The 24,216-nt window shown below is 38.2% G+C and overlaps 1 protein-coding gene across 1 annotated transcript in view; it reads left to right on the top strand.

The window, feature by feature from the left end:
- LOC112182751 (probable serine/threonine-protein kinase PBL10) overlaps positions 1–24,216 on the top strand; it is a 28,546-nt gene continuing 4,330 nt past the window's right edge. The window contains exons 1-6 of the mRNA XM_040509300.1: positions 1–272; positions 385–463; positions 21,665–21,808; positions 22,292–22,530; positions 22,827–22,962; positions 23,137–23,244. Coding sequence (XP_040365234.1) covers positions 21,679–21,808; positions 22,292–22,530; positions 22,827–22,962; positions 23,137–23,244 — 613 coding nt within the window. The 5' untranslated portion in view covers positions 1–272; positions 385–463; positions 21,665–21,678. The remainder of the gene's footprint in view (positions 273–384; positions 464–21,664; positions 21,809–22,291; positions 22,531–22,826; positions 22,963–23,136; positions 23,245–24,216) is intronic.

Here is a 24,216-nt window from a genome sequence, read left to right on the forward strand (position 1 = left end):
TTTTTTTTTAGGAGAACTGAGATTTGCTAAATTCATTCAAGGTTCTTTTTTATTTGTTATTTCATCTCAGGTTGGATGAAAAGTTCCATGATTGATGAATTTGCTGTTTTCTTCATTTCCAGCTTAATTACTTCAAGAACTGAATCAGCTCTCTTGATCAAAAGCGGTCCTCGGTAATTTTCTTGCTGTTTTGGACAATTTAACTGTTTAGTTAGATGGAAAGATAGGTCAGATGTTGCGTGATTCAATTTAGGTTCCTGGCTTTCAAATAGATGAGTCTTGAGCTTCATACTTTTCACTTTTTTCTTTCTTTCTTGGTTAACAGTTTTTATATCAATTATTACAACCTTATGAATTAAAATTGTTCACTGTACAATTTCTCAGGGAGAGGTGCTATGAGTGGTGGGATTCGTACAAGCGTGAAGGGGTTCCTTAATGCAAAACGCCTGGCTTTGTCTGCAGAAATCATTATGCCAAAAAAGCTATCAGACAACAGAGTTCAGACGACAGAATAGTCATTTTCTGTCGTCTGAGTGTTTCAGACTAAACTCAGACGACACATAAATTAAATGTGTTGTCTGAATACAATGAGAAACCATACTTGTTTCATTTTGAAGATATGGTCAGACTCAGACGACACTTAAGTGTCGTCTGATAAAATGAAAATTTTCTTAGCAAAACGTTTAGATTTCCCTCCAACAAGAATAAGTCTTTTCCCTCCTAAATTCCCAAACCCTATCGATGACCAGTGAATGTAAAACTATTCAGACAACAGAGCTAAGAAATTCTGTTGTTTGAATAAGGTGAGTTTGAATTTTTTTATTTGAAGTCTGTTTGTACATAACACAAAATCTAGCAGCTTCGTTTTACCTCTCTGTCTAAACTCTCTTACCAACAGAAACTCTATACCTCTCAAAAATCGGCCATCTCTCAAATCAAATCTAATTTCTGAAACCCAGTCCTCTCTCACCCAGATTTCTCTCCTATTCTCCTTGACGAATCGATGACGGGCAGCGATACATCTCTGCTCCCCCATCGCTGACCTCGCCAACTCGATTAGAGACTTGGAGTTCTCCCGACTCGGCAACCTGCAAGAGTGCAAGGCTAGAACCAGCAACCCATCTCCGGCCTCCGATCTGGGCCTCCAGCCTTTCAAGCCCCACTGGCCACCGACTCCAGTCTTTCAATCCCCACCAGCAACCCATCTCCGCGGCTCCGCCTCCAGGTATCTAACCATCTCTCTCCCTCTCCGTTTTCTTCTCCTCCTCTGTGACGGCCGAAGGGTCCTTCAGTGTTCAATACTTTGCTTTGCTCTTCGCAACAGAAGAAAAACAAATTGGTTTCCTGATATTCTATCAGTGTTATGCTCTCCTGACCTAATTTCGTTCTATCAACCCAGATAGAAGGTTGAGGAGTCAATAACTCCAAAATCAGGACTATAGAAGATGCAGACTTTCAGGTACTATTATCTCCCTAATTGTTGGTGGGTACTCAGATTTATAGGTTCATGGTTGGGGATTACACTGTTTATTTTTCATGGGGTACTCTTGGTTTTAACAGATAATTGCTTCTTTGAATCCTCCTATAGCTGGAGGATAGATCTGGGTCTCGAACGAGCACGTCATGTTCAAGCCAAAGGTATAGAATTCCTATCGATATAGCTTCACCCAATACATTCCTTTATCAACATCAAGTTCTCATTTTTTTCTTTTGAATAGTCCAGGTTATCAATTTTTGCCTTTAATCATTTGGTTCCCTTGTCTGAGCTACTAAAAGAGATGTAGTGGTTATTGTCTAACAATCCAGGTTATCAATTTTTACCTCTTTCAAAGAAATTCATTTTCATTATCAAGCCAAGGAAGTCATTAACCTCGCATTGTCTTTCAAACATTTGTTACTTCTGAGATTTGAATTGATAGGCATTGTTTGAAATGTGAGGCAAATGATCTCCTTGGTGAAGTTAAAATGGTTGAGAACATCATAGATGTGTTTGGCCTTACATGCACACCACCTATTTGATGAAAGTTCCAGGTGACTGAAAAGAAGTGCAAGTTTAATTTATAATAGTTATTTTGTAGTATATACCATTGGCTACCATATCAGTCAGATCATTTATTTCATTTATCAAGCTGGTCTGTGTTGGATAGGGATAATGATCGGGAGTTGGGATTGAGTGGCTTCCATCAAGATCAGCAAAACTGAAAGAAGGGAGCAGAGAGAGAAGAGAAATAGAAGGGACGAAAGGGGAAGATATGTGAGCCGTGGAAAGAAGAGAGAAGAAAGAAAAGACCATCAAGATCAACAAAAGCGAAAGAAAAGAGCAGAGAGAAAAGAGGAATAGAAGAGACGAAAGCAGAAGATCTGTGAGTATTTGCCTGTTCTTGGTTTCGTTCTCAATGATAATACATGTTTTTACTTTTCAACAGCTCGGAAGCTCAGCTTCTATTACCAATCTGAGAGAACAAAACAAGTTTAATGTTTAATGAAAATTTCTTTTTGCTGCTATTCTTTCAACTTTTTATGTACGATAATTTCTATTCCATTATTAGTTGTTCTTAATTGTCAACTGATATTACTTTTTATGTTGCGCAGATCCCTTTGTTTTCTACTTTGACATCTGGGTAGCCAACTGCAACAGTTTCAAGGTATGCTTCTTATTTCTCACAATATCAAATCTTTCATCAATTTGTTTAATGATGTTTAAGTATAACGAAGGTAATCAATTGATTTCCAATGAAAAAATGGGCAAATCTATGGACTAAAGCAAGGTTCAACAAAGACGTGAAACAGGTTGCATAAGAGAAAAAACCAAACAGATGCACACTCACCAGCTTTGGGGTTTGTGTGATCAATTGCGGTAACCTATGAAATCATATTTTTAGTTAGAGTAACATTAAACCACTGTAGATAGCCTATTCCAAATTCATTTCTAAGGCAAGTCCTTGCAAGCTATTTGCCTTATTTCAATTATTACAAAGAACATTCACTCGATCATTTAAATTCATAGACTTTTTCATTTTATGAATTGCATAAATTCTGATTCATTGCGTTTGGGAAACTGATTAGTTTCATTCATAGTCTGTTTGCCAAATTGTGACAGTAAGATAAATTGCAACTTTTGGTTCTGCTTTTCTGTTGGGAGCTTCTCTCAGTGTCACAGTCTGTTTAGGAAAATTCCCTTTATTTCAGTTTGATAGTTATTCTATTACGTAGTTTTATCGTATAAGGATTATGATGCAGACATGGAGAAAGATAACGAAAATAGAAATGTACATCATTCAGGTCAAAGAATATTAGGAGAGCCAAAGAAAAAGCTTGCTATAACGACTAAATTTATTTTAGTTTCCCACCCAGCTCATGCTTTTTGGTATATCTTAATATATTAAGATTAGTTGCTCTTGATTTCTCATTCCTTCGTTTGATCTTGGAGTGCAGCTGTGGTCCTTGCAACAGTGAGAATTTGGTAAGCTTCCAGCTAAGTAAGATCAACGTCAATATCATTGTTATCCATCTTTTGCTCATATACCCAAAGGGATTTCGTTTAACTTTAGCTATATTATTATCTTCTTGACAGCGATTGATCCCAAATTCATGTTGTTCGTTTTCTAGGTTTGTAAAAGTCCAAGCAGGCAAGCACTAAGATACAGAAGACAACAGGACAAATCAATCTTTGTTTCTTTTGGAAAAGTTAGATATTACGAGTTTGATTGATAACATTGATTATAACAAATTGAATGTCCTTGCCTTGATAGAACTTAATTTCCGAGCTCTTACTATGTCTAAAAACAAAGCTTCTGTTGTCTCTTTCTTTCCTTAATTAAAAGTTTAGGGTAAGAACAAAATCGAATCAAATACAGGAGGGGATTCAATTATCATATTATTCAATCGTTTATATATGAAGTTTACTCTGATTTTGTAGCCTTTGGTCTACTTTTTGAATAGTTCGAACAACCAAACTCTTTTCGTACTGTTAGATACAAAAAGCAAACTGAAGGAAATAAAAAAAGATCTGGTTTTTAATCTAATTTATGTTTGTTATTATTTACTAAGGGATGATTTTTTTTTCTAATGCAGGTTTGGGATAAGCAAATTATAATTTGAAAACAGGTAAGAACATTGCTTGATTTGTGATTTTTCTAGATCAATTCTGGTTTGCAGTTTTCAATTGAATTAATGGTTAACTAATTTTGGATGCGATTTTGATGTTTTTCTAAGTTTTTTTTATTTCTTTTGATTGACTGATAGCAGTATGTAGGAACATGATTTGCAGGGTCTCCGAAATCTGTTACCACAAATTGATCTTTAGATTTCTGTCAGTTTTTCAGTTCAAGTTAGAATTTATAACTATATGATATAATGCTTTGGGTTTCATAACGAAATTGTTTCAGTTGTCTTTATTGAATTTTACCCTTTGATAATATATTAAGAATGCAGCAACAATCATAGCAGTAATCGAATTGAGATTCAACTTTCAAATCTTCTTATTATTTGTCTGAATCATTCGTTCTTTTCTTCTTTGTTATATATTCTTTGCAAAAATAGTTACATGATGTTTTTAAATAGACAGATTGTTGCATTTAGATTCGTTAAGTGTAGATTCTGTTGGAGTAAAACACAGGCAGCTAAGCCCTTAACACAGTTAATAGAACTTTGTTCTAAAGTTGGGGAAAGCTTCAGGAAGCTTGAAGTTGACAGTGGTGTAATCAATGTTATTAAACTAATTGAGAATCATAATTGGGATCTAAGACAACAAGGTCCAATCTTTGATGACATCTGATTAACACTTTTTGTCAGTAATTGATCTAATCATATTGAATTTTGAGACACGCCTTCCGATCTCAGCAAAAATTTCAGTTCTACTTCAACAATTTTCAAGAAATTTAACTTATAGGATAAAGCTTTCATTTAGAGTGATATGGGTACGTATTTGAAATTTGGATTGCAGTTCTCTTTTTTTTTTTTTCCTCCAGATTCATAGCTGTTAATCTTTTGAGTATCTTACAATTTGTGACTTTTTAATCTTTTGTTGGCATGCATTCTGATTTCATTTGTCTTTTTTTGGGATTGAAGTTGGTAACGGTTGCTATTGTTTTGATTAAGGTTTGAGTTCTTGGCTTTGGTTGCATCTGCTGAAAGGGTTAAAGCTTTTGTGTTTGTGTAATTGAACAGACTTTCTTGGTGTCCTCTTATGGATTCAAGGACACCATTTTTAGAGCCTTAAGGACACACAAACTGTGTCCTCATATAGAAAAGAGGACACATTTCCAATATCCTTGTTTCGGACTTATGATGACTCCCGGATAGAGGACTCTTTTTTTAAGAGTCCTTGTATGTATTTAAGGACATGGTTTCAATGTCCTTAAATCATGTTTTTGTAGTAGTGATTTTTATCTAATAATGATGCATATTATTGTTTATAAATATAGGAAGGAGTAAAGCGTAAAATTGTGAAGAAGAGAAATAGAGACATATATGATGATGATGATCATTACCTCCTAATATCTACAGTATAAATGCATGTTATCTTCATTAATTTGGGTATTGAGTTGAACATTTTAATGTTAGTTGTCATTGGATGTTGACGGTCACTATAGGAGAAAGTGAATCAGACGACACATAACAGACGACATATTGAATTTATATGTCGTCTGAGTACGTCAGACGACATATGTGTTAATCTTGTCGTTTCTCTTCCCCTCAGCCAACACACAGTCATAAACTGAAATTTGCAAATTTGGGACAACACTTGCAATGACATATGTTGTCTGAGAAACCCAAAAAAGAAAAATTTAATTAATTTGGTGGGTTGAAAATCCTGGAAAACTTTTTGTATCAAAAAAAAAAAAAAAAAACCTCGAAATCTATCTAGTTTAGGGTTCCCTCCCTTCGCTAAAAAAAATTGGCCCTTTTCTTCCCCTGCGTGTTTGACTCAGCCTCTCTCACCCGCTTCTCTTCGGTCGATTACCGCCTCCCTCCCTCTCTCTCTCTCTCTCTCTCTCTCTCTCCCTCAGTGGTGACTCTCTTCACTCTTCAGCCTCCATCTCTCTCTCTCCATCTCCTAACCCAATTCCCTCATTCTTTGTTCTTTACCGCAACCCTCTTTCTCTCTCTCTCTCCATTTTCGATTTAATCCATCTCCGGTCCATTTAACAGACAGAACACAGCAACCTGCTAGGCTGTAACCAGCAACCCATCTCCGGTCTCCGAGCTCCGCCTCCAGCCTTTCAAGCCCCACCGGCCACTGCCGAACTCGGGGTTGAAGACTTGGAGCACTCCCGAGTCCCGAACACGGAACACAACGAGCAAGGCTATAACCAGCAACCAGCAACCCGTCTCCTCCTGTCCGGTCTCCGAGCTCCGCCTCCAGGTATCTCACTATCTCTCTCTCCCTCTCCATCTTCTTCTTCTCCTCGGCTCCTCGCCTCCTCCAGTCCTCCTCTTCTTCTCTTCTAAGTTTCTGATGGGTTCAATTTCAAATGGCTTTGATTATCTTTTGATCTTGATCTTGATTTTAATTAAGGTAATGATACTGATTGAGTGATTGGGTAGTTAGAAACGGGTTCAATTTCAAATGGGTTCAATTTCCTTTTGAATTTTCGATCTTGATCACTTGATGTTGATTTTAATTAAGGTAATGATACTGATTGGGTAGTTAGAAATGGTTTGATAATTTGATTTCCATTTAATGTTGCTAATTTGAAATCACTTGAAACACTTACTTTGTCCGGTTGCTCAAATCTTTATGAGTTTCCAATGGAAATGAGGAATATGATATCTCTGAAAGTTCTTGAAGCCGATGAAGTTCCAATAAATCGAATACTCGCTGGGGAGCTCAAGTCATGGCCACCAATAGATAAACGTATTGATAATTTTTGGGCTTCTTTTCCCTGCACTTTAGTTGAGTTAAGTCTTGCTGTTGAGTTAAAAATTGCACAAAGTGAAAATGTCACCCAACGTAATTTCACTCATATTCATTAACAGAATAGAGTTTTAATTATTTCGGGTTCGACCCATTCAAGACAGAATGTGTCTCTTAATTACAATCTCTTGTTACAAGAGAACACCCTTTGATTCCATTTATAAAGAAACCAGTGTGTGTTTGTTTGTTTTTGCGGCTGCACCCGAATTTTGGAATGGGTTGCCTACGTACCCGGGAAGGGATCAAGCCACTCGTAGTTCAAGAGTTCTAATGAGTGAATGACTCATTGGAGGGCTTTGATTTTGGAATGAGAGTAGTGTTTGGGACGAATTTGGTTTGAGTGGACCAGGGATTCGATTTGGTGTTTAGGACGCGGTTGCATCTAGATAAATTTGGTTCTAGATTGCCTACATACCCTTTGCGGGATCAAACCACATGTAGTTCCAGCTTTTGAGATTTAAATGGGTAGATGACCCATTTATTTTGAATTTGTGTTTGGGGAAGGGTTTCAAGCCCTTGAATTTGGTTTGGACTTTATTTGTGTCATTTGGAATGGATTTGATTTTTGTGGTGTTAGGAGAATTTGACTGGAGTCAGTGATTCATTTGGGATTGGTTGAATTTGACTGGTGGAGTCAGAGATTCTGTTTGGAGTTGCGGTTGTATCTAGTGGGTCGCTAGACTGCCTACATACCCTGTGAAGGGATCAAACCACTGTAGTTCATCAGGAATCGGTATTTCGGTTTTGTACCAACTTTTATCCAACGGATGTGTGTATATTTTTTGAACCCGTCAAATGTATTTCTTTGGGACACCCAGATTTATTATGGGCAGCTACTGGAAGCTTCTTGGAGGCCCAAAGTGAAACGGAGGCCCAGCTGCTAGGACTTCACGCCAACAAGGAAGATGCTGTTCCATTTTTTTGCTCCCTTTCTTTCTTTCTTCTCTTAGCCAAACCCAGACGACCTCAAACAAGGCATACCTTTGCCAATCGATGAAGGACTTTGAGATGGATTTGGAGACGCAACATGACTTGGAGATGGAGACGAGCCTGGGTCTTTGTCAAAACAGAATTTCTCAACCATGGAAGCTTGCAATTGGCTTTATCGCTTCTTAGTGAGAAAAATTGGGTGAGGGCCCTCTCCATTTTGTTTTTTTTTTGCTTCTAGCTTTGTAATTCAAAGACTCAGGTGCTGACATTTTGACAGGGTATCCACCACTCAGGAGTTTGCTTCTTCACCTTTTGATGTTCGATTTGACTTCTGCATTTTATCGAACAAGTGCTTTGTGGTATCAATCTTCAGCAGCAAAATCAATTATCCTTCTTTGTAGCTTCATGCATGTTAGCTTTATTGCAGGCTTTAATTTGAAGAAGAACATGTCTTACTTGCACCTCCTATCATGGCCTGTTAATCATTGCCTTGGAACTCCAGTATGGTTTTCAATTTGGTGCTTACGAACTGGTCTTTGGAAGCTTGTTTTTTATTTGCAAAGAAACAAAACTTGCTTTAATTAGGTTTGCTTCTTTTGTCCTTACTTCATGGTGGTGCCATCATGTTCCAGCTTTGTATAACAAGAAGACATGTTTAAATAAGCATTCCTCTTGATTATGGAAGACCACCGTCAAACTTTGCTCTTATCTATATTTGGGTTTTGTCCTTGGTGTGTTGGAGAAAACTTGACCATGTGATTATATGCTCCACTAAGTGACTTTCCAAGAGGTGGCTCTGCCATATTCACTGATGGAGAACGATAGGCCACACATCCCATTTTCTATTTATTATTTTTTTATGAACTGCATTCTTGTAACTCTTCTGGGTTTCTTCTTTGACTTTTTTTTTAGAGAAACCACCGAGCTCACTTTGGTTTTAAGAGCAGAAGAGCCGGAGTTTCAAGGACTCTCCTTGCTCAGATGTTTTTGTTAAGATAGTCTGACAGGGAAGCTTTTTGCTTGCTTTTTTTTCTGATGTCAGTGAGGATAAAAGTGATGAGTTCATCTCTTTCTTTTCTTCTTCTTTTGACATTCCTGCTTGCAGATTGTTGCAGGTTTCAATCAATGCTTTGTGGCACCGCTGGAACTTGAGAGCAGCGCTTGCTACTGGAACATGGGAGAGCCAGGGGGCTGCTGCTGGGATTTTACGAACCAACGGCCGTCACCCGGATTTTGAGGGCAAAAATGGTGCCCAGCGATATCGTCGGGGTTTGACGACAATACGGCATCCTAATGTACACCATGTCGAAGCTTGAGGATGATACGGCACCCTAAGGCACGCCGTGATGGAGCTCGACGACAATATCGGCACCCAAAGGCACACCATGTCGGAGCTTGAGGATGATACGCCACCCGAAGGCACGCCGTGCTGGAGCTCGACGACAATATCGGCACCCTAAGGCACGCCGTGTCGGAGCATGATATTGATACCCTACGGTATCACTTCGTTGGAGGCCTGCATCATTTGAGGACAGCAAAGGAAAAGGTGCAGATTGGTGAAAGGCTCACCTCCTCTTTCTTGCTTTCTTCCTCTCCTTGGCTGCTGTAACTCTGCCTCTTCACGCTCCTCCTCACGCTGCTTTTCTCCTCCCGTTCCTCCTTTTTTTTGGCTGTAGAGTCGCTCTTTATATATAGGCAACTTGGGTTTGCCAAGATGACGTGATAGTGATGGAGTTGGACTCAAACATATCAAGGCTGAGAGTTTGTGATTAATTTGGCTTCAATAACTCTACCTTTATCTGCTGAACGTGTACCCTTCAACTTCATTAATTGTTGTATTGCTCTACTTTCTCTCCTTTGTAGAATTTGAACAGAGCTAGAGTAACCCAATAGTAGATAAAGTTAAAATAAACTTCTAGAAGCAACGTGCTTCTTTTACACTTTTTCCTTTACGGAAATTTTTCTATGGGCTCTTGAATTTTTTTTTTCGGTTTCAACAGTTGCCCCCTCAAGCGTCGTGCGTGGAACAGCTTTGTGCGTGCGAGGCTTGACAACATTTGTGCTTTGTAGTTTATACTCATACATGCTAGGAGTTCTTGAGAATTGTGTAGCTTTGTAGCACTTGATCACAATCCGTCGGTGAGTAAATGTGTTTTGGAAGAGATTTTTCCTTTCCACCTGGATCAGCCTTGAAGAGATTACACCTCACCAGGATTTTCCTTGAGGAAGTTTCCTCTCACTCGAATCTTTCTCGAAGAGCTTCCTCCTTACTTACATCAAGCTCGTGGGGATCAAGCTCCAGGAGATCTCCACTCACCTGGACCTTCATTGAGGAGATTCCTTCTTACTTAAATCAACCTCGAGAAGATTTCTCCTCACTTGGATTTATTTCGAGGAGACCTTTCTCGAGAAGATTTCTCCTCACTTAGATTTGTTTCGAGGAGATTTTCCTCAAGAAGATTTCCCCTCACTTGGATCAACCTGGAGAAGATTTCTTCTTACTCGATCTCCCTCGAGAAGATTTCTTCTCGAAGAGTTTCCTTGACTTGTATTCCTTCCAAGAGCTTTGATGACAAGCTGCATCCTCATGATTATGGATTTGGGAAACTCTTGAGCTATCTTGCAATTACCAGTTGTATGATTCTTCTCATGTTTTGATAAACCAAATGCTCCCTGCTGGTTGTCGGAGTTTGATTCATATTTTAAAGAAGATTCCAACGATTAACTGATGATGCTCATGTAGCAGCAACTTGATAAATCAATCTCTGCTTCCCTGTTTAATCTCATATGAAATATGTTAGGAAACAAAGAGATTGCTTTGAAAATATGGCTGAATCTAGTTTATTTGCTAGACTGCCTACGTATCCTGTGAAGGAATCAAGCCAAACGTAGTTCACCTGATTGATTCAGGAAATTTTTTTTTTGGGTGGCTGCATCTAGTTTTAACACTAGACTGCCTACGTACCCCTTTTGAGGGATCAAGCCGCCGTAGTTCTGGGTGCTTTTTTTTTTTTTTTTTTTTTTTTTTTTTTTTTAAAGCCTTAACTTTTGCTTGAACTACCCTTTGTGGGTTTTTCGTTCAACAGGCTTTTTCATTTTTCATTCATTTCATCATTTTTTTTTTGCTCTAATTTTTTTTTTTTTTTTTTTGTAGCACCGTTTGAGTTCATCGCCCGCAATTTGAGCTTCACTTTGGTGACGATGTCTCCACCTCTATTTCTTTGTTGTTGATCATTTCCTGAATTATGTTCTTCAAAATGAAACAATTGCTTGTTGGATGACTGACAATACGATGGTATCGACAAAATTCGCGATTCTTGATCTTGTTGACATCACTCGGTCGTTTTGGTTCAGGAAGCTCAATTGCTTTTGCTTTGTAGAGCTCACTGAATATTTGTTCGACGTCATCATCGTCAAAAGAGTATTTGACTTCTTTTCTTTCACTGAGAGTGAGTTTTCTTGACTTTTCTTTTCCTTTGCACGCATTTGACTTTTCGTCATTTTTGACAAAGGTAGCTAGTGAGTCCCTTGTATTGTCAGTTTTCTTACGAGCAATCTGTCTTTCGACATTACTAGCCTTTGAGACAAGTGCATCGAATGTTTGAGGCTCTGCGGTGCTAACAAAAGTTGCTATTTCTGGGAGGAGATTGTTTGAACACATTTGTACTGCAGATTGTTCTGTCAGTTTCTCCGGACATTGGAGATTTACGCTCCTCCATCTAGAAATGAACGCATTGACGCCTTCATCAGGCCTTTGTTTAGTATAAGCTAAATCAATTATTGAGACTTTCTTCCCTGAGGAGACAAATTGTGCTAGGAAGGCTTTTTGCATGTCATCCCATGTGACTATAGAACCAGGTTGTAGTTGAGTGTACCAGGTGAAAGCTGCTCCTTTAAGAGATTGGACAAATTGCCTGATTAATAATGCATCAACCTGTGATGTTTCCCCACAAGCTGAGTAGAAATGAGCCAAATGTTCATGAGGAGAACTATTTACTCCGTCGAACTTGTCGAAAGTTGGCCTCTGATACCCTTTGGGAAATGGTAATGCATCATAATGGGCAGGATATGGTTTCAGATACCCAGAAACTGGGGGATTTAGAGACAACTGGAATTCTCTGATCCCTTCAGCTATCATAGTCTTGACATCTTGTAGCGTGAACACATTTGAATCAGAATGACCAGACTTCTCGTGGTTCTTTTTCTTTTTGTCCTTTTCATTCATAAGGAGAGAACACTTTGCCACTAGGTCAGCAATTTCAGCATCTTTAGCGGCTAGTTGTTTGACTATTTCAGCCTCAACTTCAGCACACTTCTTGGCTTCCACTTCTTTGTCAGCTTGCCTTTGAGCTACCTCTGCTTCAACTTGAGCTAGTCCTGATTGCAATTGTTGCATTTGCTCCTCAAGTGTTGTTGCATTAGTCATCATAACTGACACAGTCTCAGACTTTGTGTCTGTATTTTTCTTGGACCATTTAGAGGTCTCTGTTGATCGAGTATGAGGTCTTATTTTGACTTGGAACTCGGAAAATGCCCCCTGTGATATATTAGCTTGAAATGCCCCCACCATTTTTCGAGCTTGGCATGCTCTTTGTGGCATTGCGACATTTCTTCCTTTGGACAAACTGTCAGAGGTCAAAATGAACTTAACAGTTTGTGATCGTTTGGAAGTTGTATTGACTGTTGATGCTTGTTGTGAGGACTTGAGGCTTTGGGCTTCGGGCCTTGTTAGAACCTCATCTTCTTTCTTGGTGGATTCCACCATTGCATTTTCTGTGGCAAATGTGTTGATTTGAGTAGCCACATATGTTGATGTTGTAGTGATCAAATTGATTGGAATTGTGCCAATCATAATTTGAGTGATGACGGGGGCATGATATGTCTCAACTGTTGAAGCCTGTATGACTTCCAAAGTTGTTGATGTATTTTGAGTAGCTACTGTTGATTGGACTGCTTCAATAGCTTCCTCTGATTGGGCCTTAGTGGCGTTTCTCCTTAGAGCTCTTGCAACCCTCTTCCTTGCATTTCTGAGGGCATTCTTTGAAGGTGCTTTCTTCAATTGGGTCTTGTCAATCGTCAAAGAAGTCTTGTACACTTTGACATCATGGTTGGGCTTCGATAAATTGCTTGAAATTGAAGCTTGATCAAGGATGAATGATTTGCGATGACCAGCTTGTCTTGCACATCCATCCTTTGATTGAGTACCCTTGAGCTCATGGAAGTGGATTGTTACTTGTGGTACCATTTTATTTCCTGAGACAAACAAGTAACAAAATCGATTAGTCTCTTACTGAATGGAGATGAAAAGGAAAATGGATCCCACCGGGCGTGCCAAAAATTATGTTGAGTTAAAAATTGCACAAAGTGAAAATGTCACCCAACGTAATTTCACTCATATTCATTAACAGAATAGAGTTTTAATTATTTCGGGTTCGACCCATTCAAGACAGAATGTGTCTCTTAATTACAATCTCTTGTTACAAGAGAACACCCTTTGATTCCATTTATAAAGAAACCAGTGTGTGTTTGTTTGTTTTTGCGGCTGCACCCGAATTTTGGAATGGGTTGCCTACGTACCCGGGAAGGGATCAAGCCACTCGTAGTTCAAGAGTTCTAATGAGTGAATGACTCATTGGAGGGCTTTGATTTTGGAATGAGAGTAGTGTTTGGGACGAATTTGGTTTGAGTGGACCAGGGATTCGATTTGGTGTTTAGGACGCGGTTGCATCTAGATAAATTTGGTTCTAGATTGCCTACATACCCTTTGCGGGATCAAACCACATGTAGTTCCAGCTTTTGAGATTTAAATGGGTAGATGACCCATTTATTTTGAATTTGTGTTTGGGGAAGGGTTTCAAGCCCTTGAATTTGGTTTGGACTTTATTTGTGTCATTTGGAATGGATTTGATTTTTGTGGTGTTAGGAGAATTTGACTGGAGTCAGTGATTCATTTGGGATTGGTTGAATTTGACTGGTGGAGTCAGAGATTCTGTTTGGAGTTGCGGTTGTATCTAGTGGGTCGCTAGACTGCCTACATACCCTGTGAAGGGATCAAACCACTGTAGTTCATCAGGAATCGGTATTTCGGTTTTGTACCAACTTTTATCCAACGGATGTGTGTATATTTTTTGAACCCGTCAAATGTATTTCTTTGGGACACCCAGATTTATTATGGGCAGCTACTGGAAGCTTCTTGGAGGCCCAAAGTGAAACGGAGGCCCAGCTGCTAGGACTTCACGCCAACAAGGAAGATGCTGTTCCATTTTTTTGCTCCCTTTCTTTCTTTCTTCTCTTAGCCAAACCCAGACGACCTCAAACAAGGCATACCTTTGCCAATCGATGAAGGACTTTGAGATGGATTTGGAGACGCAACATGACTTGGAGATGGAGACGAGCCTGGGTCTTTGTCAAAACAGAATTTCTCAACCATGGAAGCTTGCAATTGGCTTTATCGCTTCTTAGTGAGAAAAATTGGGTGAGGGCCCTCTCCATTTTGTTTTTTTTTTGCTTCTAGCTTTGTAATTCAAAGACTCAGGTGCTGACATTTTGACAGGGTATCCACCACTCAGGAGTTTGCTTCTTCACCTTTTGATGTTCGATTTGACTTCTGCATTTTATCGAACAAGTGCTTTGTGGTATCAATCTTCAGCAGCAAAATCAATTATCCTTCTTTGTAGCTTCATGCATGTTAGCTTTATTGCAGGCTTTAATTTGAAGAAGAACATGTCTTACTTGCACCTCCTATCATGGCCTGTTAATCATTGCCTTGGAACTCCAGTATGGTTTTCAATTTGGTGCTTACGAACTGGTCTTTGGAAGCTTGTTTTTTATTTGCAAAGAAACAAAACTTGCTTTAATTAGGTTTGCTTCTTTTGTCCTTACTTCATGGTGGTGCCATCATGTTCCAGCTTTGTATAACAAGAAGACATGTTTAAATAAGCATTCCTCTTGATTATGGAAGACCACCGTCAAACTTTGCTCTTATCTATATTTGGGTTTTGTCCTTGGTGTGTTGGAGAAAACTTGACCATGTGATTATATGCTCCACTAAGTGACTTTCCAAGAGGTGGCTCTGCCATATTCACTGATGGAGAACGATAGGCCACACATCCCATTTTCTATTTATTATTTTTTTATGAACTGCATTCTTGTAACTCTTCTGGGTTTCTTCTTTGACTTTTTTTTTAGAGAAACCACCGAGCTCACTTTGGTTTTAAGAGCAGAAGAGCCGGAGTTTCAAGGACTCTCCTTGCTCAGATGTTTTTGTTAAGATAGTCTGACAGGGAAGCTTTTTGCTTGCTTTTTTTCTGATGTCAGTGAGGATAAAAGTGATGAGTTCATCTCTTTCTTTTCTTCTTCTTTTGACATTCCTGCTTGCAGATTGTTGCAGGTTTCAATCAATGCTTTGTGGCACCGCTGGAACTTGAGAGCAGCGCTTGCTACTGGAACATGGGAGAGCCAGGGGGCTGCTGCTGGGATTTTACGAACCAACGGCCGTCACCCGGATTTTGAGGGCAAAAATGGTGCCCAGCGATATCGTCGGGGTTTGACGACAATACGGCATCCTAATGTACACCATGTCGAAGCTTGAGGATGATACGGCACCCTAAGGCACGCCGTGATGGAGCTCGACGACAATATCGGCACCCAAAGGCACACCATGTCGGAGCTTGAGGATGATACGCCACCCGAAGGCACGCCGTGCTGGAGCTCGACGACAATATCGGCACCCTAAGGCACGCCGTGTCGGAGCATGATATTGATACCCTACGGTATCACTTCGTTGGAGGCCTGCATCATTTGAGGACAGCAAAGGAAAAGGTGCAGATTGGTGAAAGGCTCACCTCCTCTTTCTTGCTTTCTTCCTCTCCTTGGCTGCTGTAACTCTGCCTCTTCACGCTCCTCCTCACGCTGCTTTTCTCCTCCCGTTCCTCCTTTTTTTTGGCTGTAGAGTCGCTCTTTATATATAGGCAACTTGGGTTTGCCAAGATGACGTGATAGTGATGGAGTTGGACTCAAACATATCAAGGCTGAGAGTTTGTGATTAATTTGGCTTCAATAACTCTACCTTTATCTGCTGAACGTGTACCCTTCAACTTCATTAATTGTTGTATTGCTCTACTTTCTCTCCTTTGTAGAATTTGAACAGAGCTAGAGTAACCCAATAGTAGATAAAGTTAAAATAAACTTCTAGAAGCAACGTGCTTCTTTTACACTTTTTCCTTTACGGAAATTTTTCTATGGGCTCTTGAATTTTTTTTTTCGGTTTCAACACTTGCAGACTGCAAACTTTCTGTTGATGCTTTTCCTAGGGATTTTGGTAACTTATCCTCACTGAAGAAACTGTATCTATGTGAGAATCCAATTTGTAGCTTACCTGATTGTATCAGAGGCCTTGGAGGGCTAGATTACCTTGGATTTTCGCGGTGTGTATATCTCAAATCACTTGTAGGGTTACCAAGAGTGAGCAGAGAACTGTTTACCGACGGTTGTGTATCATTGAAAAGGATTACTTTTCAATCGATTTCATGCTTACCAAAGAGTATATCTGCGTATTGTCGGAAGTCCAATGTAGTTGAGATTGGTTACTGGTACAAGTTAGTACCTATTGGATTCGTTGACATAGAAATGATCAACCTTTTGGGCTTGTCCCACTGGAAATCCATTGAACCCGTTTTATTGTCCATCCCTGCAGGACACAGCTCTTCAAATCACCTAATGCTTCCCATCCAGGTCGGTCTCTCTCTCTCTCTCTCCCCTCCTCTCTGTTACTCTGTATATGCAGATAGATCTTAGAAACATGATATGTATGACATATATCTCTATTATATAATCATCAATACCGCTAGTAGCCTAGCTAGGTTTGGTTTTGCTATTTGGCACAAAGTACCCTGGATTAGTTCTAAGTGTCGTCTCAGATTATTTATTATTACTTTGACTCATTAATCTATGTCATATATGGCTTCTTTCTAGCTTAGTTTTTAAGTACCTGGGATATATATGAGTATCAGTTTCTCATTAGATCGATCTCTACTCCCAGAAAAATGAAAAAACGAAAGTAAATGAAATTATATAATAATTAGAATTAAGGATGACCTCTCCTCTGTTAAATTGGACATACTTCCCCTACTATCTAGCAGCTCCAAATCCTATTATGAGAGGTCTTTATATTAGTTTTTGTTGGGGGTGGGGGTAGGAATAAGTGCCTAAATCCTTTGGTCTTCTTCATAAAATACTATTATGCCTGACAGATAAGAGAAGACTGGGTCTTAGGCTGTTAGCATAGTCTTGGTACACCAGATCATTGAGTACAGGTCGCTCAATTGGTAAGTACAATGTCAAGACCAAATTAGAATACGAGGAGAGAATCCTCTTGATTCCATATCATAAACAGCTTTTATTTAGAAGATAATACAGTCAAGTGGATGATAATAGCAACTCAATCGATCGTACTAAAAAGAGTAGTATTAGTTCTTTATCATCCTCATGATCATGTGATGGTTCAATTGTGTTAGAATTTACACTTGTATTTTAAAAATCAGATTGCAATAGGACGATCGATCAGGTGGTGAGTGTGAAAATTTTCCTTACCAAGTTAAACCAATGGTGAATACAGCAAGGTTACAAGGGTTATAGCTATATGTGTAAGGGTAAAAATTAAGTGTTGCTATATGCATTCAAAAAACCTTTACCCTTGTAACCTTGCTGTATTCACCATTAGTTTCACCAGAGCCCATGAAATAGCTATATGTGTTCATCAAGGTTACAACGGTAAAGGGTTTGTGGAAAAGTCTCAAAGCTAGAGGCTACAGAATGGACAAAAATTAAGTGCTGCTATTATAAATGCAACTACGTTTCGATGCACTCGGCCTCTTAGGTCATAGTCTTGTTCCCATATAGAGAGGAATTCCTCAATCTACGCCTGAATATATACCCTAGCTATAGTTAGTGTGAATTACTTAATTAGCTAGAGTATAATAGTGTTGTCCAACAAAAATATAGCTTATAATAGTACTACATTACTTTATTTGAAGGATTCAAATATGAAGGAAAAAAAAAAAAAAAACTAACCCCAAACTGAACCTCAAAAGCATAATATACCTGCTTACAGATTCTGATAGTTACATTATAGAGCAAGCATTTGGATTTTCATCACTAAATATTTGTGGAGCATAGACATAGTGAATGAAATAAGGAGCACTCCCCTCTTTTGTCTTAACCTCCACCACCTTTATCTCTTCCTTAACGTCTACAACCTTGGTATCTATTTCAGTTGATTTACCACTCTCCTTCTCCTTCTCTTTCTTTTCCTCCTTTTTCTCTGGGGGTTTTGAGGAACTCTTCTCCTTTTGTTTCGTCTCATCCTTCTTCTCTTGTTTTGGGGGTATAATCTCCTTATGTATGTCTCTGCAGCTTTCCAATCTAGCAATTAACAAGGCTGAAAGGGAGTAATTCCACTCCAACTATGTACTATGTAGTTAGCATCATTGTGTTGATCTATATATTCGTGACTTTTCTGATATTTGGATGTTTTATAGAGACACAATGGAGGGAGATTCACGAAATGCTTCTCTTGTTAACAATTAAAGCAGCGAGAGCCGGCACTAACAGCTGCGGTTGCAGAGAAGGCAAGATCGCCAGGGCCAAGAAGGTCGTCATTGGGGTTTTGTTCTTACATTTTCGTGAAGCTTCACTTCCATTTTCTCTTACAAAAATATTGAGTTTTGTTCTTCCTTTTCTGTATGTTATGTGAAACTTATTACCTCTTATCCTTTTCTGCTCTGTTCATGGTATGAATTGTTCGATTATGATCATTGGAAATCTTTTTTCCTGGCACCTAAAAGTGTTCCATCCTCTTCTTCGTGTTGTTTGGTTTGTATAACCTACTGCTTTCTGCACTTACTGATTTTATTATTTATTTACATCCCTCATATATACTATATAGTGTCCAATACAGGTAAAGGAGTTTCAGTCTGGCAAAAGTTGTTAGAATCTCAGAGTAGGTACTACTCTGTTGCTGCTTTTTTTTTTGTTTATTTTTGGGATGTGTTGCTGATTTCGTCTTTTGATTTGATTTGTTGTTCTTTCTGTGGTTGGTGCTTCAAAGTTGCATATATTCAAGAAGTTGGAAAGTCCAGGTTTTTAAACTCCTACAGGCAAGGGTTTGAGAGTTTTAAGGATTTTGCCCCAAGGTTAGCACAGTGATTCATGATTTTAATGAAGTCAGCCTATTTGTTATAGTTAGTTAGTTACTATCTGTTTGTTATGTAATTACTATAACCATGTAATTATTTCTTTTTAGACAGTAGTTGTTTTTTGCTTGGGCAGATGAGTTTCAATGTTGCTGGCAAGCTGTTTATTCTGCAGTGTGGTTGCTGCAGTGTTGTTGTTTATGGAGTTACTGGGATTCTCAACCAAAAAATGGCTAACAACTGGGGTCTCGGCACAATATTGCTCACTCTTGTGGTTAAAATTTGGTTGGACATGAATTGTACTTTGAACTGATATGTAAGCAGTACATTGTAGTAGGAGACCTCTTTGTAGTTTTTTTTTTTATGTTTTGGCAATCTACGGGAATGATGTGCTACTAATTGACATTTAGAACTTATTTGTATCAACATTTTTCATATTTGCCTATTTCCAAAAAGCAATTGTGTCAATTCAATTCAGACAACATATAGGAAAAGTAAATTGTTATCTTAAATGCAATTCAGACAACAGAAATAAATAGCAAGTGTGGTATGAGGTTCATTCAAAACAACACCTGCATCCATCACTTGTCATCTTAAATGCATTTCAGACAACATATATATCCAGCAAATTGTTGTCTTAAATGCAATTCAGACAACAGAAAGAAATAGCAAGTGTGGTATGAGGTTCATTCAAAACAACACCTGCATCCATCACTTGTCATCTTAAATGCATTTCAGACAACATATATATCCAGTAAATTGTTGTCTTAAATGCAATTCAGACAACATATACATCCACTGAATTGTTATCTTAAATGCAATTCAGACAACATGAAGAAATAGTAAGTGTAGTATGAGGTTCATTCAAGACAACACATGCACCTAACACTTGTTGTTGGAGATTAATCACAGACAACAGACCCAAGGAAACATTGTTGTGCTAAAATAATTTCACACAACACTTGAGTAATAAACTGTTGTGTGATTCTATACTCTACAACAGTTTAACCAAAATAATAAAAATTGCGAAAATTCAGACAACACATATTTACATATACGTGTTGTATGAATGAGTAAGCAGACGACATAAAAAGCCTGTCGTCTGATTGAATGCAATCAGACGACAGGCTACTAGACAACATTCTCATTTTCAATCAGACAACAGGCTTTAGCCCGTTGTCTGATTCATTTTCTCCTATAGTGGGTGGACAAAAATCAACAGTGGAGTGCTAAGGTAGGTATATATATATATATATATATATATATATATATATATATATCAACTCCTTCCAATTCTGATTAATGTTGTGAAACATATCCATTCACATTAACTTGTATTTTTTTTTATACTTGCAGTGGGAAATGAAAGCAAATCACTTCTACACACAAAAAGACATTGATCAGGTCCGGGCCGAGTGGGCAAAGTATGTCAGCCAATTTCAACAAAGCTAGTGTGTCGAGAAGATTCTAATTTTGGACATGCATCATCTATAACCCATATTAACTAGTTATGCAGTTGGTCTAAGTATCTATTTTTGGTCTGCAAGTACAGTTTAATTATGATCAGTAGCTAGTATGAGATATCAGTGGTTTTTGGGTTACATTTGTTGATCATGCCAACTGCTATGAGTTATTGAACTGATGTTTATTAAGTTTAGCTCCATGATGGATGTATGTATATATAGCTGCAGGAACAGATTGATCAAATATTGGTATTTTTGTGAATGGATTTCATATTTGATGAATGCATTGTGTTGTTCCCAGATTTACATGATTATGGCACAACAGGGATACGTGTATAACATCTGGAATAGAAAGCAACAACAAAATGATGTTGTTGGACGCATCAAAGAACAACAGAAACAAGAAAAAATGTGTTCATATTTGGACACTTAAACAAAATGAAACAACATTTAACTGTTGCTCAAATTAGCTTCAAGCAACAAATAATTGTCCTGTATGTGCTCTTCAACCTTTATTTAACTGTTGTACAGTATAAACCACAACAATAGATAAATGTAACCTTAACAACTTTTAAACCACACTTAATTGTAATTCCAAGTTATATGCCACAACAGATAACTATTACTATAAGTTAATAAAAACCACAGACAACTGTTATTTGTATTCCCTTTAAACGTCATTTAACTGTCATCTGTGACTAAACTCAAACGGTAAATAAATATAGTATTAACTAAGTTCAATGTACACTTATCTGTGACTATAATGCATATAAAACAACATACAAGTGTTATCTTAGGTGACTAAAGACGATAGATAATTGTATTCTAAACTGAATACGAATGACAGTTAACTGTTATTGAACTGGAATAAAACAACACTTAACTGTTATTATAAGTCCATTCAGACCACAGAAATTATAAGGAACTGTTATTTGTTTCTAGTTCACACCACATTTATCTGTCGTTTGAATTCACTAGCCTCATGTCTCGATTTCATCAGACAACAGAAGACCTAACAAATTTCTGTCGTCTGATAAATAAGACGACAGAGGAAATCTGTCGTCTGATGCCCCAAGAGACGGCACCGTACTAGACAACAGAAATTTTTTTAATCAGACGACAGATCTCCTCTGTCGTCTGATTGCTTTTCTGGCATAGTGAATAGATACAGTGCATGAGACGAATGAGACCATCACTCGCAATTTCAGTGCACGTACTCCAAGCTGCTGCTGATTCTGTGGATGAGAAGAAAGCACAAGAGAAGAGCATTGCTTCAACTTCATATGGCCTCAGTATCTATGATGGTAGCTTTCCACTGTTCAGCTCTGCCCCAAAGCTTTGTTTAGGCATTGTTTTTTTATTTTTTATTTTTATATTTTTATATATATATTTTTTTAATATGTATAACCAATTTAAACATAGTCTCATGCGCACCAAGATGTTACAACTTGCTTATTCAAACTCCTTTTGTTGTGTAATTGAAGGTTCAATGTGTACAGTTGACATCTGTCTAAGTGCCTTCAACTTCTTTTTCTAACAAATCTTTTGAACTCCATGTGTTAGTTAAACTGTTTTTGCTCTTACAGATTTTCCTGTCATGTGACTCATGTCTAGGATTGAATTCTAATAGCAAGGTTGTCATCTGTCACAGTGCCTTCAACTTCTTTTTCTTACAAATCTTTTGAACTCCATTTGTTAGTTAAACTCCTTTTGCTCTTACAGATTTTCGTGTCATGCGACTCATGTCTAGGATTGAATTCTAATAGCAAAGTTGCACTCTGTCACAGTGCCTTCAATTCCTCGGACACAGAATGAGATCTTGCCAAGAAGATTCTTCTATAATGAACTGAAAACAGCGACCTGGAACTTTCATCCTCATAATAAGCTGGGTGAAGGTAGTTTTGGTCCTGTTTTTAAGGGGTGGGTTGATGACAATACATCAACAGCTGCCAAGCCTGGTACTGGCATGGTAATTGCTGTGAAGACAATTAACCGAGGAGGTTTACAGGGTAACAAGGAATGGTTGGTAAGTGTAACTCATACTTTGTCTGCTTACATACACTTTCAAAGTTTCAATCTGTCTTGCTGATTTATTTTTGGTATCCTGAACCTAGCCTCTGTTCAAATCAGTTGAGTACGGCTCACAGTTGAGAATCTAATACACATTGATGTTCAATTCCTGAAAGAGGAGATTAAAGTGGTTAATTACCAGTTGTCCAAGAGGACATTGTTTGGTTTCATGAAACATTAATGGATCTTGGTAGATAAGCAATTACATATGTAATGTCTTCAGCGAAACTTACTAGTGCCCTTGAACTATAGACAGAAATTTACTACCTAGGAAGGCTGCATCATCCAAATGTTGTGAAATTGTTGGGTTATTGCTTCGAGGATGACCACCGGCTTCTGGTTTATGAATTCATGGCTAAAGGAAGCTTGGAGTTTCATCTATTTAGATGTGAGTTATGAATTATGAACTATATTTAGCCATTTGACCTTTTAAATTAAACAATACCCTGTTGATCACCTTTTGAACAGGTGATTTGAATAGAGGCTATATTCATCTGTTCACAAGGTGATGAAATATTTCTATTTGTAACATAACTTTGGTACTTAAATGTAGTTGAAATAGGGTTTTCTTCCCTTCAACCACTTTCGTGGATCCTGCGTATGAAGATTGCCCTTGGTGCTGCCAAGTCTCTAGCATTTATTCATAATAGCGAGGGAAAAGTGATCCATCGGGCACTACTACAAAAAGTTAATCACACAACACCAATCAGATAACGGAACAGAAATTGACTGTTGTGTGTTTAAGTGAACTCTATTGTACAACAGTATTAGTGATGTTCTGTTGTGTGAATGTCAATAAAGTGATAACTTTTTTCTCAGAACTACATTGCACAACACAATTAAGCAATGTCCGTTGTCTGAGTCTTAAAAAATTTAGCGGCAGATTTCCCTCCACTCTTGAGTCTTGGTTGCCTCTTGAAACACTAAAATTTTGGTTACTAGGTACAACGGTTTAGCTATTTCCGTTGTATGATTAAAAACTGGGTGCCAGATTTTGAGGAAGCTCGCTTGAATGTCTTCTACTTGATACACCTAGTGCATGCTGCAGAAATTGTACAACAGATTGTAATCATTCTGTTGTCTGAACGAGGAGCATAGGCGGCAAAATTTTCATTTTGGCTCAAATTTATTTGACCTCTCCCACCAGACCTAGTCAGGCGGCAAAAACTCCCTCCCTATAATTTTTGTATGTATACATTCATACAACATAATTTTATCTATCTGTTGTGTGTCAGACTTAAAAAAAAAAAAAAAAAAAAAAACTTGCCAGCCCTTGTTGAATGTGTCGAAACCTTCATCCTCACAAAACCTATTATCTCTCTCTTTTCTCACAAAACACGAAACCTCTCTCCTCTGAGCCAAAAGCTCAGAGCTATCTCTTAATCACCTCATCCAAAACCCTCAAATTCCAAATCTCCTTATCTTCATCTCATTCAATTGCTTCCCCGATTTGAATCCCAAACTTCAATTCAACTCTACCATCTCCAGTTCACCGTATTTTGCAACCAAAATGGCATTCCTTGGCTGCTGTTAGCCTTTTCTAGGTCGTCTTTCTTTGTCTCTGAGACCGCACAGCACCAAATCTTCACCTTCCTATTTCAATTTTCTCTTGTGGGGATCTGCGTCACCCTAGGGTTTTCCG

The sequence above is a fragment of the Rosa chinensis genome, chromosome 1 (genome assembly GCF_002994745.2).
Source record: "Rosa chinensis cultivar Old Blush chromosome 1, RchiOBHm-V2, whole genome shotgun sequence".
NCBI lineage: Eukaryota > Viridiplantae > Streptophyta > Magnoliopsida > Rosales > Rosaceae > Rosa > Rosa chinensis.